At 48.8% G+C, this 12,457-nt stretch overlaps 1 protein-coding gene across 4 annotated transcripts; it reads right to left on the reverse strand.

Moving 5' to 3' along the window:
* Window positions 1-783: 783 nt before the first annotated feature.
* On the reverse strand, window positions 784-10,440 carry Mtfr1l (mitochondrial fission regulator 1 like). Of its 4 annotated transcripts, none has more exons than XM_059255164.1 (7): window positions 10,325-10,440; window positions 7,403-7,535; window positions 6,918-7,022; window positions 5,728-5,837; window positions 5,315-5,526; window positions 3,566-3,887; window positions 784-1,072 (listed from the first exon to the last, which is right to left on the reverse strand). In XM_059255164.1, exons 2-7 carry the CDS (start codon window positions 7,415-7,417, stop codon window positions 967-969), a joined length of 870 nt encoding a protein of 289 aa, XP_059111147.1. In that variant the 5' UTR covers window positions 7,418-7,535; window positions 10,325-10,440; the 3' UTR covers window positions 784-966. The 4 variants fall into 4 exon arrangements, with proteins under 4 accessions (XP_059111147.1, XP_059111148.1, XP_059111149.1 ...); XM_059255165.1 differs by lacking the exon at window positions 10,325-10,440 and adding an exon at window positions 10,301-10,319; XM_059255166.1 differs by lacking the exon at window positions 10,325-10,440 and adding an exon at window positions 9,704-10,161 and having other exon boundaries at window positions 3,566-3,851.
* Between the last annotated feature and the right edge of the window lie 2,017 nt (window positions 10,441-12,457).

Below are 12,457 nucleotides of genomic sequence, written 5' to 3' on the forward strand. Positions count from 1 at the left end.
AAAAGGGCCCTGAGGGCACCTGAGTCATGCATGATGCAGTAAATAAAATCTTGGCCCAACCCAGAGAAATCAGTTATTGTCCTAGAAGAAGGATGGTATGCTCTTTTCTCTCCCTGTTTCTCCTTCCTAGACTTAAGTCCATGGAAGAAAAAAATGTCAATCAGTGGAACTGATGAGGCCCTGGAGGGTAGATCTGGTTGTAGTTTTATAAAATATGTTTAAGAAAAAAATAGCCCAGGCCTCCCTGCTGCAGCCAAGTATTGGCTGGCCCAGTGGCCTGACTGCTATAGCTAGAAGAAAAAGGTGATTGCTGGGCACTGGTGTGGGTTTATGATGGAGCAGCATAAGATCGTCCCTGTGAACATGAACATGAAGAGCTACTCCCCACTAGCCTTGTGGTGCTGCAGGGAGGCCGCTGAGAATGACACTGTGCACAAGTGTCCAGTGAGACCAATTAATGGAGTCTAATGCAGTGAACTGAGGCATTCAGTTAGGGCCTATGTGCACACAGACTAAGAAAAACAACAAACTTCACCTCTTTTTTTTTTTTTTTTTTTTTTTGGTTTTTCGAGACAGGGTTTCTCTGTGTAGCTTTGCGCCTTTCCTGGGACTCACTTGGTAGCCCAGGCTGGCCTCGAACTCACAGAGATCCGCCTGGCTCTGCCTCCCGAGTGCTGGGATTAAAGGCGTGCGCCACCACCGCCCGGCAAACTTCACCTCTTAAACAGACACTCCATCCCACCAGATTACCTGTAACAAATGCCTCATCTCACACCACAGACCTTAGCTTCTGTCAGGTTTAAGAGCAAGTAACACATAATCCAGCTCTTCTCTTCCAGCCCAAGCCCTAGCTCGTTGGCAAGACTGTTGCAGACTTCTAACTGAGGCAGAGACATCTGCAGCGAGGAAGGCAGCTATTGAAGGAGTTCAGGAGCATGAGACTGAGTCTGCAGTCAGTGCTGACTGTCAGTTCCCTTTCCTACTTATGTCTTCTTCCTTCAGAGCAAACTTCCTCCTAAGGACTTCAGAGATAAGCACAGCAGGGTCTTCTTCCTTCAGTAAGCTCCGGCTCCTGCAGACACAAGAGTTCGTATTTAGGGAGTACTTGCTCTGTTTTGGGTCATGCTCTGTATGCACTTTTCACCTCCTGCATCTTCACAGCTAGTCTGTGAAGCAGTTGCCAGTGCATGTTCCTACACCCGTGGGAAGATTCAGCACCAAGACATGGAGTCACTGTCAACCTCTAGCTTTTAAAACCAAGCTAAGCTGTTTCTGGACCCCATCTCTTAACTAGACTGCCCTTTTATTTATTTATTTTTTTTTTTAAGTACTTTATGTACGAGTGCTCTGGCTGCATGTATGTATGCCTGCACTCTAGAAGAGGGCATCAGACCCCATTATAAATGGTTGTGAACTGCCATGTGGGTGCTGGGGATTGAACTCAGGACCTCTGGAAGAGCAGCCAGTGCTGGAGCCATCTCTCCAGCCCCAAATGCCTGTTTGTTACATGGCTACAAAATATGGGTAAAATGAAGGCCCATCAATTTGTTGGCGTTCTGATCTAATCTCAAGAGGGTCTTGCAGTAAGTGATTGATGGCTCAGCCCTTCTGATCCCTACTAGTTCTGGTGCCAAGACATCCTACCAGCATCTTCCCTTAAGTGAGCTGAGATTTTTTTTCTTAATAAGAGATAAAAATCATAGCAAAACATTTACATTATAAGAAACTGTGGGAACAAAATAAACTCTAGGGTAGGCACACATTTATCACAGAAGAGAGGGTCCTGAATGCTCTGAAAACAGTTGTCTGAAGCTGTTAACTTCTACACATTTCATGAAGGTGTCTTACTGATCTTTGAGGCAATACACAAAGACCAAGATTGACTTTAAATCTGAAAGTAAAAGGAAGATTCTTTGGTCTATCACATTTCTGAACTTTAGCTGACCTGGCTACGAGAAAAAGATGCCAGGATACACGTGGAAGAAGTTAGGCAAAAATTTTTGGATATAATTTGGTCTAAGAAGCCAAGCTGGTAATAAACATCTATACTTACAGCATTCAGGGGACAGAGGCAGAGGGATTGCAAGTTCAAGACCAGCTTGAGCTGTAGCTCAAGATAGATAGATAGACAAGGGCATGTTTCAGAACACTGACTAGAAGAAGGGCTCAAAGCTGACCAAAACCAGGTGAGGCAGCAGCTGAGTTTGGGGAAGTGAGAGATCAAAGAGCCTTTATGGGCTAGACAGGAAGACCAGAGTGACTAGGATAGTTTCTTGCCCAGTACTAACAAGTACAGCTATACTGGGTACTTGCCATCAAGGTCGATCTCTAACTAAGGTGCCCAAGAACAAGATCCTTGGTAGAGTAGCTAAGCACATTTGGAGAAACTGCAAAGGGCAGGCTCCCTCAGGCAGTTCTAGAGCTTGTCTACCAAGGAAGCTTTTCAGGGGCCTGAGAGTGGCCTTGCTTCCAACTCCAGGCTTGCCCCGATTACCCAGACTTGAGCAAAGTCAACCACAGCTCCATTCTCTGGGTATTCTGCTTTGGTAAATTTACTATGTACAAATCTGGGCTGGGTGTAATGGTCCATGCCTTTGATCCCAACAGGAGCAGGCAGAGCTCTCCAAAGTGAGTCCCAGACCAGCCAGGTCTTCACAGTAAGACCTTGTCTTTAAAAGCCAACCAACACCCCAAAGCTGAGCAGTTTTGATGGGCAGCCAGATTTAGGAACTAATTATTAATCTGAAAAGCTTGATTGGTTCTCAAGCTGGGTGTGGTGATGCACACCTTTAGTCTCTGAGTTCAAGGCTAGACAGGTCTACAGATCGAGTTCCAGGACAAGCCAAGGGCCACAAAGAGAAACCCTGTCTCAAAAAAAAAAAAAAAAAACCAAAACCAAACACTTGGTTCTCAAGTCCCAGAACTTGGAGGTTTTGCATTACAGAGTATCGTATGAGTGAGTACAAGTGTCTGCAGAAGCCAGGGATGTAAGGTCCCCTGGAGCTGAATTACAGAAGCTGGTACTATGGGTACTGGGTCCTCTGCAAGAGCAGTATGTGCTCTTAATCACCAAGCCATCTTTCCAGTGCCAAACTATTTAAAAATAAAATCTCTAACTTTATGCAATTCTTCCACCAAAAAGTCTACTAGTTTGAGACACTAGCATGTCATACAATCCCCCAACTTTGAAGGGTAGAACATGTTGAAACATGGTAGTTAGCAGTATGCAAACTAAAAAGCTACTGAGGTTTTTTGTTTGTTTTTAATGTGCAATGATGTTTTGCCTGCATACGTCAGTGAGGGTGTCAGGTCCCCTGGAACTGGAAATTGAACCTGGGTCTTTTGGAAGAGCAGCTAGTGCTCTTAACCACTGAGCCCCCCTGTATGTGCTCCTAACTGCTGAGTCTTTAACAGTTGGTTGAGGTGACTTAACAGAACAAATGGAAACTTGCTTTTCCACAAACTAGGCCCTAGTCAGTCAGCAAGCTTTGTGAATATAGTAACACAATTACCTTGTTAGCCATGAGTGACTAAAAGATTACCAGAGCTCCTATCAGATACTCACAGGTCTTGGCTCTGTTTTATCCGGTGAAAATCCTTCAGGATGCCCATCATGTCTGCAAAGCTGCTGGCCTTGGACAAAGAGATGCAGTCATCCTCTTCAGACGAGCTGCAGGTAGCTTTGTGTTCTGGTTTGCAACATTCAGGGCTGGCAGAACAAAGCAGGGGTATTGTTGGAAGCTCAGGGACCTCTACCTCAGTCTCCTCAGTGATGTCACTAATGACAAAGGAAGTTGTAGAGTGGAATGAGGATCCAAAGCAAGGTAAAGGAGAAGAGACATTTGAACTTCCTGGAGATAAGAAATCTGGCGTTAATGAAGACGAAGCTGAAAGAGAAAACAACAGATATAATGGACATTGGGCTGCAATGAAGCAGTGATCTCACAAACACTGCCTACAGAACACACTCATTCCCTGAATTCACATCATGACATTCCTAGAGTGCCAAGGGTGGGACCTCCCCAAGGGAGCCTTCCCCACTCTGCTCCCATTGAGGGCTCCACGTAGGCAGAGAAGCACAGGCTCTTGTAGTGTCCAAGAGAGGAAACCCCTTCCCACATAAAGTCATGACTCCTAAATGCTCCCAATGCAGTGAGCTTTAGGTTGGCAGCCCTGTTTTAAACTGAAGCTAAGCAAGGCCTGCATTTCTTATATTGTCATTTTCTCAACTGTGTCAGTGTTCTGACTTTTTTGAATTTTGCTATCTATGAGCTCAAAGTGTTCTAGACAAAACTTCCCAATTTTAATTGAGACAACTGTCTTCAGAGTTCCTAAGAAATGACACTGATTTTTCATATTCTATGGCTTAATTTTTTCAAAAAATTATTGCATTTATTTATTGTGTGTGGGTCCAGGTTTACACAGAGTAGGTCAGAGGACAACTTTCAGGAGTCTGTTCTTTGCTCCACCATGTGGGTCCTAGGGATGGAACTCAGGTAGTTAGGCTTGGTGGTAAGTGCCTTTACCTGCTGAGCCATCTTACTGCCCCCCACACTACAACTTTCACGTGCTCTACTAGCTGTTAAGGTTTAGGAACTATGTCTTTGAGCCACTGAGCATCTTCTGGAAGATCTACCTACTGGTTGTTTATGCCTCTGGTTAAGGCAGGCTCCTCTCTATTTCCAGTGGCCCTGCCTTAATTGTATGCAGAAAGCTACAGAGAGAAGTACTCCCTGGTTGAAAGGACAAGGAAAGGGAGCTAGGTAATTAAGGAGATATATCTCATGGTGCTGGTGAGGAATGTTTATATTAAAAAGTGGCTCCAGGGTGGTGATGGTGCATGCCTTTAATCCCAGCATTTGGGAGGCAGAGGCAGGCAGATCTCAGTGAGTTCGAGGCCAGCCTGGTCTACAAAGCAAGTTCCAGGACAGCTAGGACTATTACACAAAGAAACCCTGTCTTGAAAAACCAAAAAAAAAAAAAAAAAAAAAAAAAAAAAAAAAAAAAAAAAGGGGGGGGGGATTCTTTGGGTTCATGGGATATGTGATCTTAAAGGTAGCTGGGAAGAGTATTAGATTTTGTAGCTAAGAGAAGGAATTTGCTCAGTGTCACAGATTAACTTAAAAATTTGTTACTAATCAAACCAATCAATAAAGGATATTACAGAATATCTTGGGCTTCAGATCAACTCTAGAGCCCTGGGCCTAAGTCCTCCTGAATCAGAGACTATAATTTTTCTCATCCTTATCTTGCTCAATAACCAGGGAAGGGGAAAGGATAACCCGCTATGCTACGTCCTCAGTGGGGCGCCTACCTGCATCTGCTGCCACTATTTTAGCAATCTGGCTGCGCAAGTGGCTTAGTTCATCCTGCAGCTCAGTGGTGCGGCTTAGGGCAGGCAGGGCTGGCTTCTTCAGGGCCAGGAGCCTCTCCTCAGACCCACGAAGATTGGGCACTGAGGCATTACGTTGCATGACAATCAGAGGGCTGGGCTTCCAGGTATGTCTCAAGGGGCGTGTATCACTCCTAAGCCAGAGAAAGAAAAATGTCTTACTACAGACAACTGGCCGCTGTATCCCTGATTAAATTCCTTCACCCCACAGGTTCTACTGCTTCCCTTTAAGCTCATTCCTATTGGCCTCAGCCTCTCATAAACACCCTCCTTGCTGATTGCCACTTTTGGTAGAAGCTCCCCATCACCAGCGGAGCAGCTACTGCCTCAGCTACCTGACCCGGGCATATGTTTCCTCTTCATCTGCAGCAATCCAGGCAATGTCAGCCAGAGTAGGGACTGGAGGCACATCTCTCAAACACAGGTCAGAAATGTTAGGTAGCGTCTGTAGGAAAGCAAAATTCAACATTTATCCAACATGATGAGAGCTAATCAATTAATGCAAAATGGACAGCTAATCCAGCAATGAGTAAGGAAGGCTTCCTAGAGTAAGGAGAAAGGTTCCTGGTTACAAATCAGGCTATTTAATGGACTGACCTGAATTTCCCCGTTTAATGTGTATAGATTATTTTCCCCAAGGCCCACATTCTTTCATGCATGTGTTTCTATCTCCTCTGTGTGCCAATAATGCTTTCATGTCTGTTTCCCATACTCACTACCCTAACTAACACAGTTGGCGCCTCACCAGGAGTTCTTTTTTCCTCTGAGTAGCCTTGGCTGTCCTGGAACTCACTCTGTAGACCAAGCTGGCCTCAAACTCACAGAGATCCTCCTGCCTCTGCCTTACAAGTGCTAGATGGCATGCACCACCATCTGGCTCTAATGAACATTATTTCATTTTCTACTACAGAAGCAGGTCTCAGAGACCTAGTTCAGACAGGAATCTCTGCTGTAGAGTGGAAGCTAAAGCCTCCATAGACACAGAGATTAGCCTGTAAAGCAGCCCAGTAATACAGTGCCATATTTGGACAGAAAGACGAGGATGGGGGTTTGAGGCCATAGAGAAACACTAAAAATAGAGGCTAAGTGGCCCACTCATAGGGCTGGTGAGAAAAGCAGGTCTACTCGAGAGTCACAGCACTCATGTGGAGAGAGACCTGCCAGGACACAATGCCTCAGCTCTGATGTACGTCATCTGGAGATTTGGTTTAGCAAAGGCTTTCTGACCTGCTTTGATAAAATGCATTGCTGGAAGCTTATAAGATCTGAGTCACTTAGCAGCATCAACAAAGGTAAGATGAAAGATTATCAATTTATGAACAAACTGCAATCTGATTGTTGTGGTCACATGTCTATGCAATCAGAAAGGCACAACTTAGACCAGGATCTATTATATAAGCACTCAGGAAATGAAAAAGTGATCAGGAAAGTGGGCAAAAGCCTTGGCAACTGACAAGATGTCTCCGGCACAGAAGCAGCATCTCCTCCCATACTTCTTTACTTTCCTTACCCTTCCAGTACTCACCTCAAAGGATGCCCGGGGACAAGGTTTCAGGGGTAGATTGGTCCCAATTCTTCTTACCACACTCCGAGCAGCCCCATGTGGCTTGTTTTGCCAGATTGGGATAGTCTGGAGAAGAGAGATGGACAACCCCCAAACCTCAGAGGGAGTCTAACTACTGTTTCTTGCCTTTCTCCTCTGGAAGTGAGTCAGTTGTAAGGGCTGGTTTCTACACCTGGTGCTGCTAAAGTAGTCAATCAATGGTTGGGAGGGTCCAGAGAAGGAACCAGAATTAGCTGGGGGTACGGACTGTTCTGGTTCCCTCATGTTCCTCTGCATAAAAAAGTAAAAACACGGACCCATGAAGTGTACCAAAAGGAAGTAGGATGACAGCTTGCTCAAATTCCAGGGCTTTAGTAAAAAGCTAAAATGAACTGGCATCTCAGGGCCTAGCACATCAGCAAGTTCAGTACTCGGCTCTCTTAGCCCCCTGCCTTGGAACTCCTTACCACATTGGCTTCCATTCCTGATAGTTCCAGCCGGCTCCTGCACTTGAAGGACAAGGCACCCACAGGGCAGCTTCGGAAACCTGGAAGTATGACTCCTTCATATCAGGCCATTCCCGGAAGCATGAGATCTTTCCTGTGACACAAACCCCAGAGAGCAGGGACTTGGTGGTCACAAAACAAGCCTCTGCAAAGCCATTGCTAAAACCACCTCCAATGCTTAAAGGAAGAAAACTAGCCCACGAGGCTGCCCTTAACTTGTCACTGGCTTTTCTAAACAGGTTATATTTCTGATTTGCTGAGAAAGCTTGGCCAACCTGGGGAAACTTCCAGGCTCTAAGGTTAACCGAGGCAAAGCCTTGAAGATGCAGTCAGAACCCTTTGGAAGTTACAAAGCTCAAAGGAAAGCAAAACCAGGGTACCATCCAAGCCCAAGCATTTATTCTTGAATGCAAGTGGGTAAGAAAGAATCAATAGCCAACTCATGCTAATTCCAGTCTACTGGAAGAGATTTAAGTGGTTGTAATGCATCCCCCAACTGCAAACATTCTGTCACAGAGCCACACCTCCAGCTGCAAGAGTTTGTTTTTTTTAATTTTTGCTTGGTCTTCTATGGCTGTGTCTCAATGCTTTTGAATACTGGTTTCTTCATCTATAAAATGGGGAAAAGGAAATCTGCCATTTGGTGGGCAGTAGTGGCACACACCTTTAATCCCAGCACCTGGGAAGCAGAGGATCTCTGTGAGTTCAAGGCCAGCTTGGTCTACAGAGCGCGTTCTAGGGCAGCCAGAGCTGTTACACAGTGAAACTCTGTCTCAAAAAACAAAACACAACACACACACACCCCAAAAAAGAGAAAATCTGCCACTCTAGGCTACCCTAAAGGTCAGTGAAATTGGGGTAGGTGGATGACAAGTGCTTAATGAAACTTAAAACAAGACAGTTACTCCTAAGTTTTATTGTAAAAACTCATTTCTAAGATTAACATACAAAGCAATACTCCTGAGTGCACTCTTCACAGCTGCCTTGGCATGGAGGTTCAGTCAGTGAGCTTTATGTCTGTCAAACACCAAGAATATACATTTTTTCCGAGACAGGGTTTCTCTGTGTAGTTTTGGTGCCTGTCCTGGATCTTGCTCTGTAGACCAGGCTGACCTCGAACTCACAGAGATCTCCCTGGCTCTGCCTCCCAAGTGCTGGGATTAAAGGCGTGCACGACCGCTGCCCAGCGAATATACGTTTTTCTAAGGAAGGCTGGGCATCGTTAAGAGATGCACTAGGCATGTGGGCATATGAGTTAACTACAATCTAAGACCCCATTTTGAGTTTGGGGAAGAGTGGGGAAGCAAAGAAATTTTAAAAGAGGCCAGAGTATCCTAAGACATTGCAAAAGGCAGACCAAGGGTCTTGTCGTGAGGGCTTGCAATGCCTGGGTTAGAAGTCACTGGGGTGCCCAGGTCTGGGCTGAACAAGGATGAGCTGAACATGACGGGCAGTATCTCTTCAGGAAAATCTGGAGTTCCTCTTCTACCTTGAGAAAATTGCCATCTTATGATATACATGGAGAAAGGAAAGGACTTGTCTGGCCAGTCACTCAGAGACTGTACAGTAGACACTGTCTAGGTTCTGGTATGTGTGCCCTACAAAGTCCCTGTGTGCCAGATTTCTTGCTGAATGCCATCTAACTCTTGTCATTACATCCACTCCTGTCTTGCTTCATCTCCAAAGACTCCATCTGAATCTAATCCTTAGGCGAAGGCAGATTTTAATAAACTGCTCATTCTACTTCTCTGGCGTTAAATCTTTCAACTCTCTCCTAGACTCTACAGCCCTCCTGCCAGCAGGGCCTACCGAATAGCTGGACCCCACCTTCTGGCTCTCCAAACCAAGCTCTGATACTGTCTGGCCAGTGCACGCTTCGGGGCCACACTCCCTCCCTCGTCCTCTGCGCTGGTCCACACTGCTGCGGGGCTATCAGCTCCCAACACGCCCCCTCTGAGCCCTAGTCCATACCACTGCCTCCGTGGGACCCCGCAGAACCCTGATCCAGCTCATCCCAGTCCCTCAGCGCTCTGCTCACACATCACGCCGGGTCCTCAGTTCAGTCCGCAGCCGCCTCGATTGCCTCTGGGGCCGCTCAGGACGGAAAGGAAGTAACCAACCGGCCCACGGCACGGCCTCTGCCAGGCACCGCCAGCGCTTGGCTGTAAGGCACCGCTGCAGGCGACACTAACTTAGCACCGAGGCCCCGCCCCCCGCGTGCCCGCTAGCCCTCGCCCGGTCGGCAGACCCGGCTCTTCGCACCTCGGCGCTGCCGCGGCCCCTTCCGCGGTGGCAGCGTGCGCGTCCCTACGCGCCGTCTCTCGGCAGACCCGCTCTGCTCCAACAAGGGCCTCGACCCGGCGGCAGTCCTGGGCCAGGGAGAAACTTCGCCCGGCGGTGCCCGGCGGACAGCTGCGCGGAAGGCGCGGGGGTCCCCCGGCCGGCCGGATGTAAGGCCTCGCGCCCCCAACGACGCGCCCCCCGCCCCGCGGAGGCGACCCCGCCCAGGCCAAGGTCGGCCGAGTCCTCACTGCGCGTCCGTCCGGCGGCCCTTGGACCCACGGGCCGGGCCGCAGCCTCCAGGCCGGTGTAGGTCCCAGAAACGCCACGGCCAGGGCGCGGAGCCTGGGGTCGCTCTAACGGCTGGGTCGCCCCCAGCGGCTGGGTGACTGGGCCAGCAACTACGCCTCAGGACTAGTGTCCCCGCCGGGGGGGGGGGGGGCAGACAGCGGCGACTCCCGCGAGAACTCGCACGGGAATAGGAATCACGCGCTCCCCCTGCGCCGGGACGGGGGCGCTGGCAGCGGACCAGCGGCGCCCACCGTGCAGGCTTGCCGCGCTGCCCGGCGTCGGGCTCACCTCAGACTCAAGCTCCGGACTCACCTCAGCCCCTCCTACTCCGGCGGGCGGCCGAGCCTCAAACGTCACTTCCGCTAGCCCGCCTCCGGAAGCAATCGTTTGCAGCTGCGCTTCGTGCTGCACGCCCGGGAGAGGCGGGCTTAGCAAGGGGCCGGAGCGGACGCGGTCTCTGAGTGGACGGCACACCCGGGAGGCCACGCCCCCATGTGGGCCACGCCCCCTGCAGGCCGCCCCGCTATGCATGTTGCTCCTAGGACGCTGAGCCCCTGCTTTCAGCCGCTGGACTTTGCTTCCGTCTTCCTTCCCACCTTTAGTCTCTACAAACTTCTGAGCAGCGGCGATCTGCCTGTGTTGCAGCTCAGCGCCTTAAATAGTTGGTGTCGCCCCTACTATTGCTGCAAGTCTCCGAAACCTCGTCTTGGCATTCTTGACTAAACTGGACTCCCGTCCCATTTCATGGTTCCCTGACACGGCCCCCAGCAAAAATGGCTGTTTTCGCCTTTGATGCACGCCCTCCAGTGCTTCGGAGTAGCTTTCTTCTATTTAAAAGCTCGCTGTCTCGCGCACATGCATACACGTACACACGCGTGCAGCATAATTCTGTTTGTGGATTAGAAGGTTGGATTGATGAACTCAGGAGACTCCTTCCAAGCTCACAAGCTCACTTCGCTAATCTCCATGGCATCCAGTTAATGGGACACTTCATTCTCTGCCCTCAGTACATGGCTTTGCCTGACTCACCAGCTGCCTTCCCTTGGTCCCAAAGCCTGCAATCCCCATCTGTCAGGGACAAATCTGTTGGCTTCGTGGGTGGACAGCCTGATGCAGTCACAATGGGCACTACGCCCAGATCTGCCTTACTACGCCCATACATGCTTTATTTCTCTATTGTTGTCCCCTTGAAATTACAGTTATCCGTTGTTGAAGACAAGGTGCTCTCCGAGGAACGTGTCCTTAGGTGACTGAGTTATACAAACATTATAGAGTGTACTAACACACACCTACATAAAGCAGTGTACTACACACCTAGGGAAATTGGTATAGCCTATTGCTTCAGGCGGTAAACCTGCACAGCTACTGCTGTGCTGAATCCCAGGGCAGTTGTATCACAATTGTAAACATTTACATCTAAACACAGATGGGGCACCATTCAAGTTGTAGAGAACAGGAATTTCTCAGTTCCTTCGATTGTAGGCTATCACTGTCACATCAGTGACAAAGGCACCACTCCGTAGCACCGAACTAGACGATTCTTACATTTTTCTTGCACTTCATTTTGCTCTGGTCCCCATAAGATTGCAAGTGGTTTAATCAACCCCTAACCTGGAAACTGACTTCACCTCACCATGCTAGTCAAAGTGACACAAGCACAAAAGGCTGGTTTGGCTGTGCAGAGGGGTTTAGTCCAGAGCCCTTCTCTGGAAGGCTAGGCGCTGACGGCCCTCTGGCTCTGCAGTTTTTCCTTGCCCTCTTCTGACTCAAGCCTTCTTTTCACAGGCCTTCCCTTCCTTCCACCCTCCCCACCATGTGTATGCACTATGGTGCCCATGTGGAGGTCAAAAGACAACTAGGAATCGGTTGTCTCAGCCACGTGAGATTCAGAGACTGAACTCAGGTTGTCTTGGGGGCAAGCACCTTTACCCAGTGGGCTGTCCCCTACAGGTGCCTTTCCTCCTCTAACCACCTAATGCCTGTCATAGGCTCAGCTTCTGAGACAACGGGTTTAACTTCAGGACCGTTCTCAAGACAAAGTTCCAGATTACTTGGTATATTTTATCATTCTATCTTTACAGACTTACCTTAGGCAAGTCACTCAAGCCCTCTGCTGACAGACAAGGCTCCAAAGACAGTCCAGCTCAAATGTGCCCATCCTTGCCCATCTCCCAACAGAGGCAGCATTCAGACTTCGGAAGGACAGAAACTGAGCATCCTGCTCAAAGGAGAAGCAGCAAGTTCCCTTGGACTCTCCAATTTTATTACAGGACATGCTTTAATGGGGGGAGGGGGGGAGAAAGAGGCAGAGGAGTGACCAGATGGCAGCTGGGGATGTGCAGAGGCATCAGGTGAAGACTCAGAAAGCCCCTGCAACTGGTACTTCACGTAGGACCAGAATTGCTCACTGTGGAGTCCACTCTGGCCCCCTTTCGAGGCTGGGTG

Source organism: Peromyscus eremicus, chromosome 2 (genome assembly GCF_949786415.1).
Source record: "Peromyscus eremicus chromosome 2, PerEre_H2_v1, whole genome shotgun sequence".
NCBI classification, from domain to species: Eukaryota; Metazoa; Chordata; class Mammalia; order Rodentia; family Cricetidae; genus Peromyscus; species Peromyscus eremicus.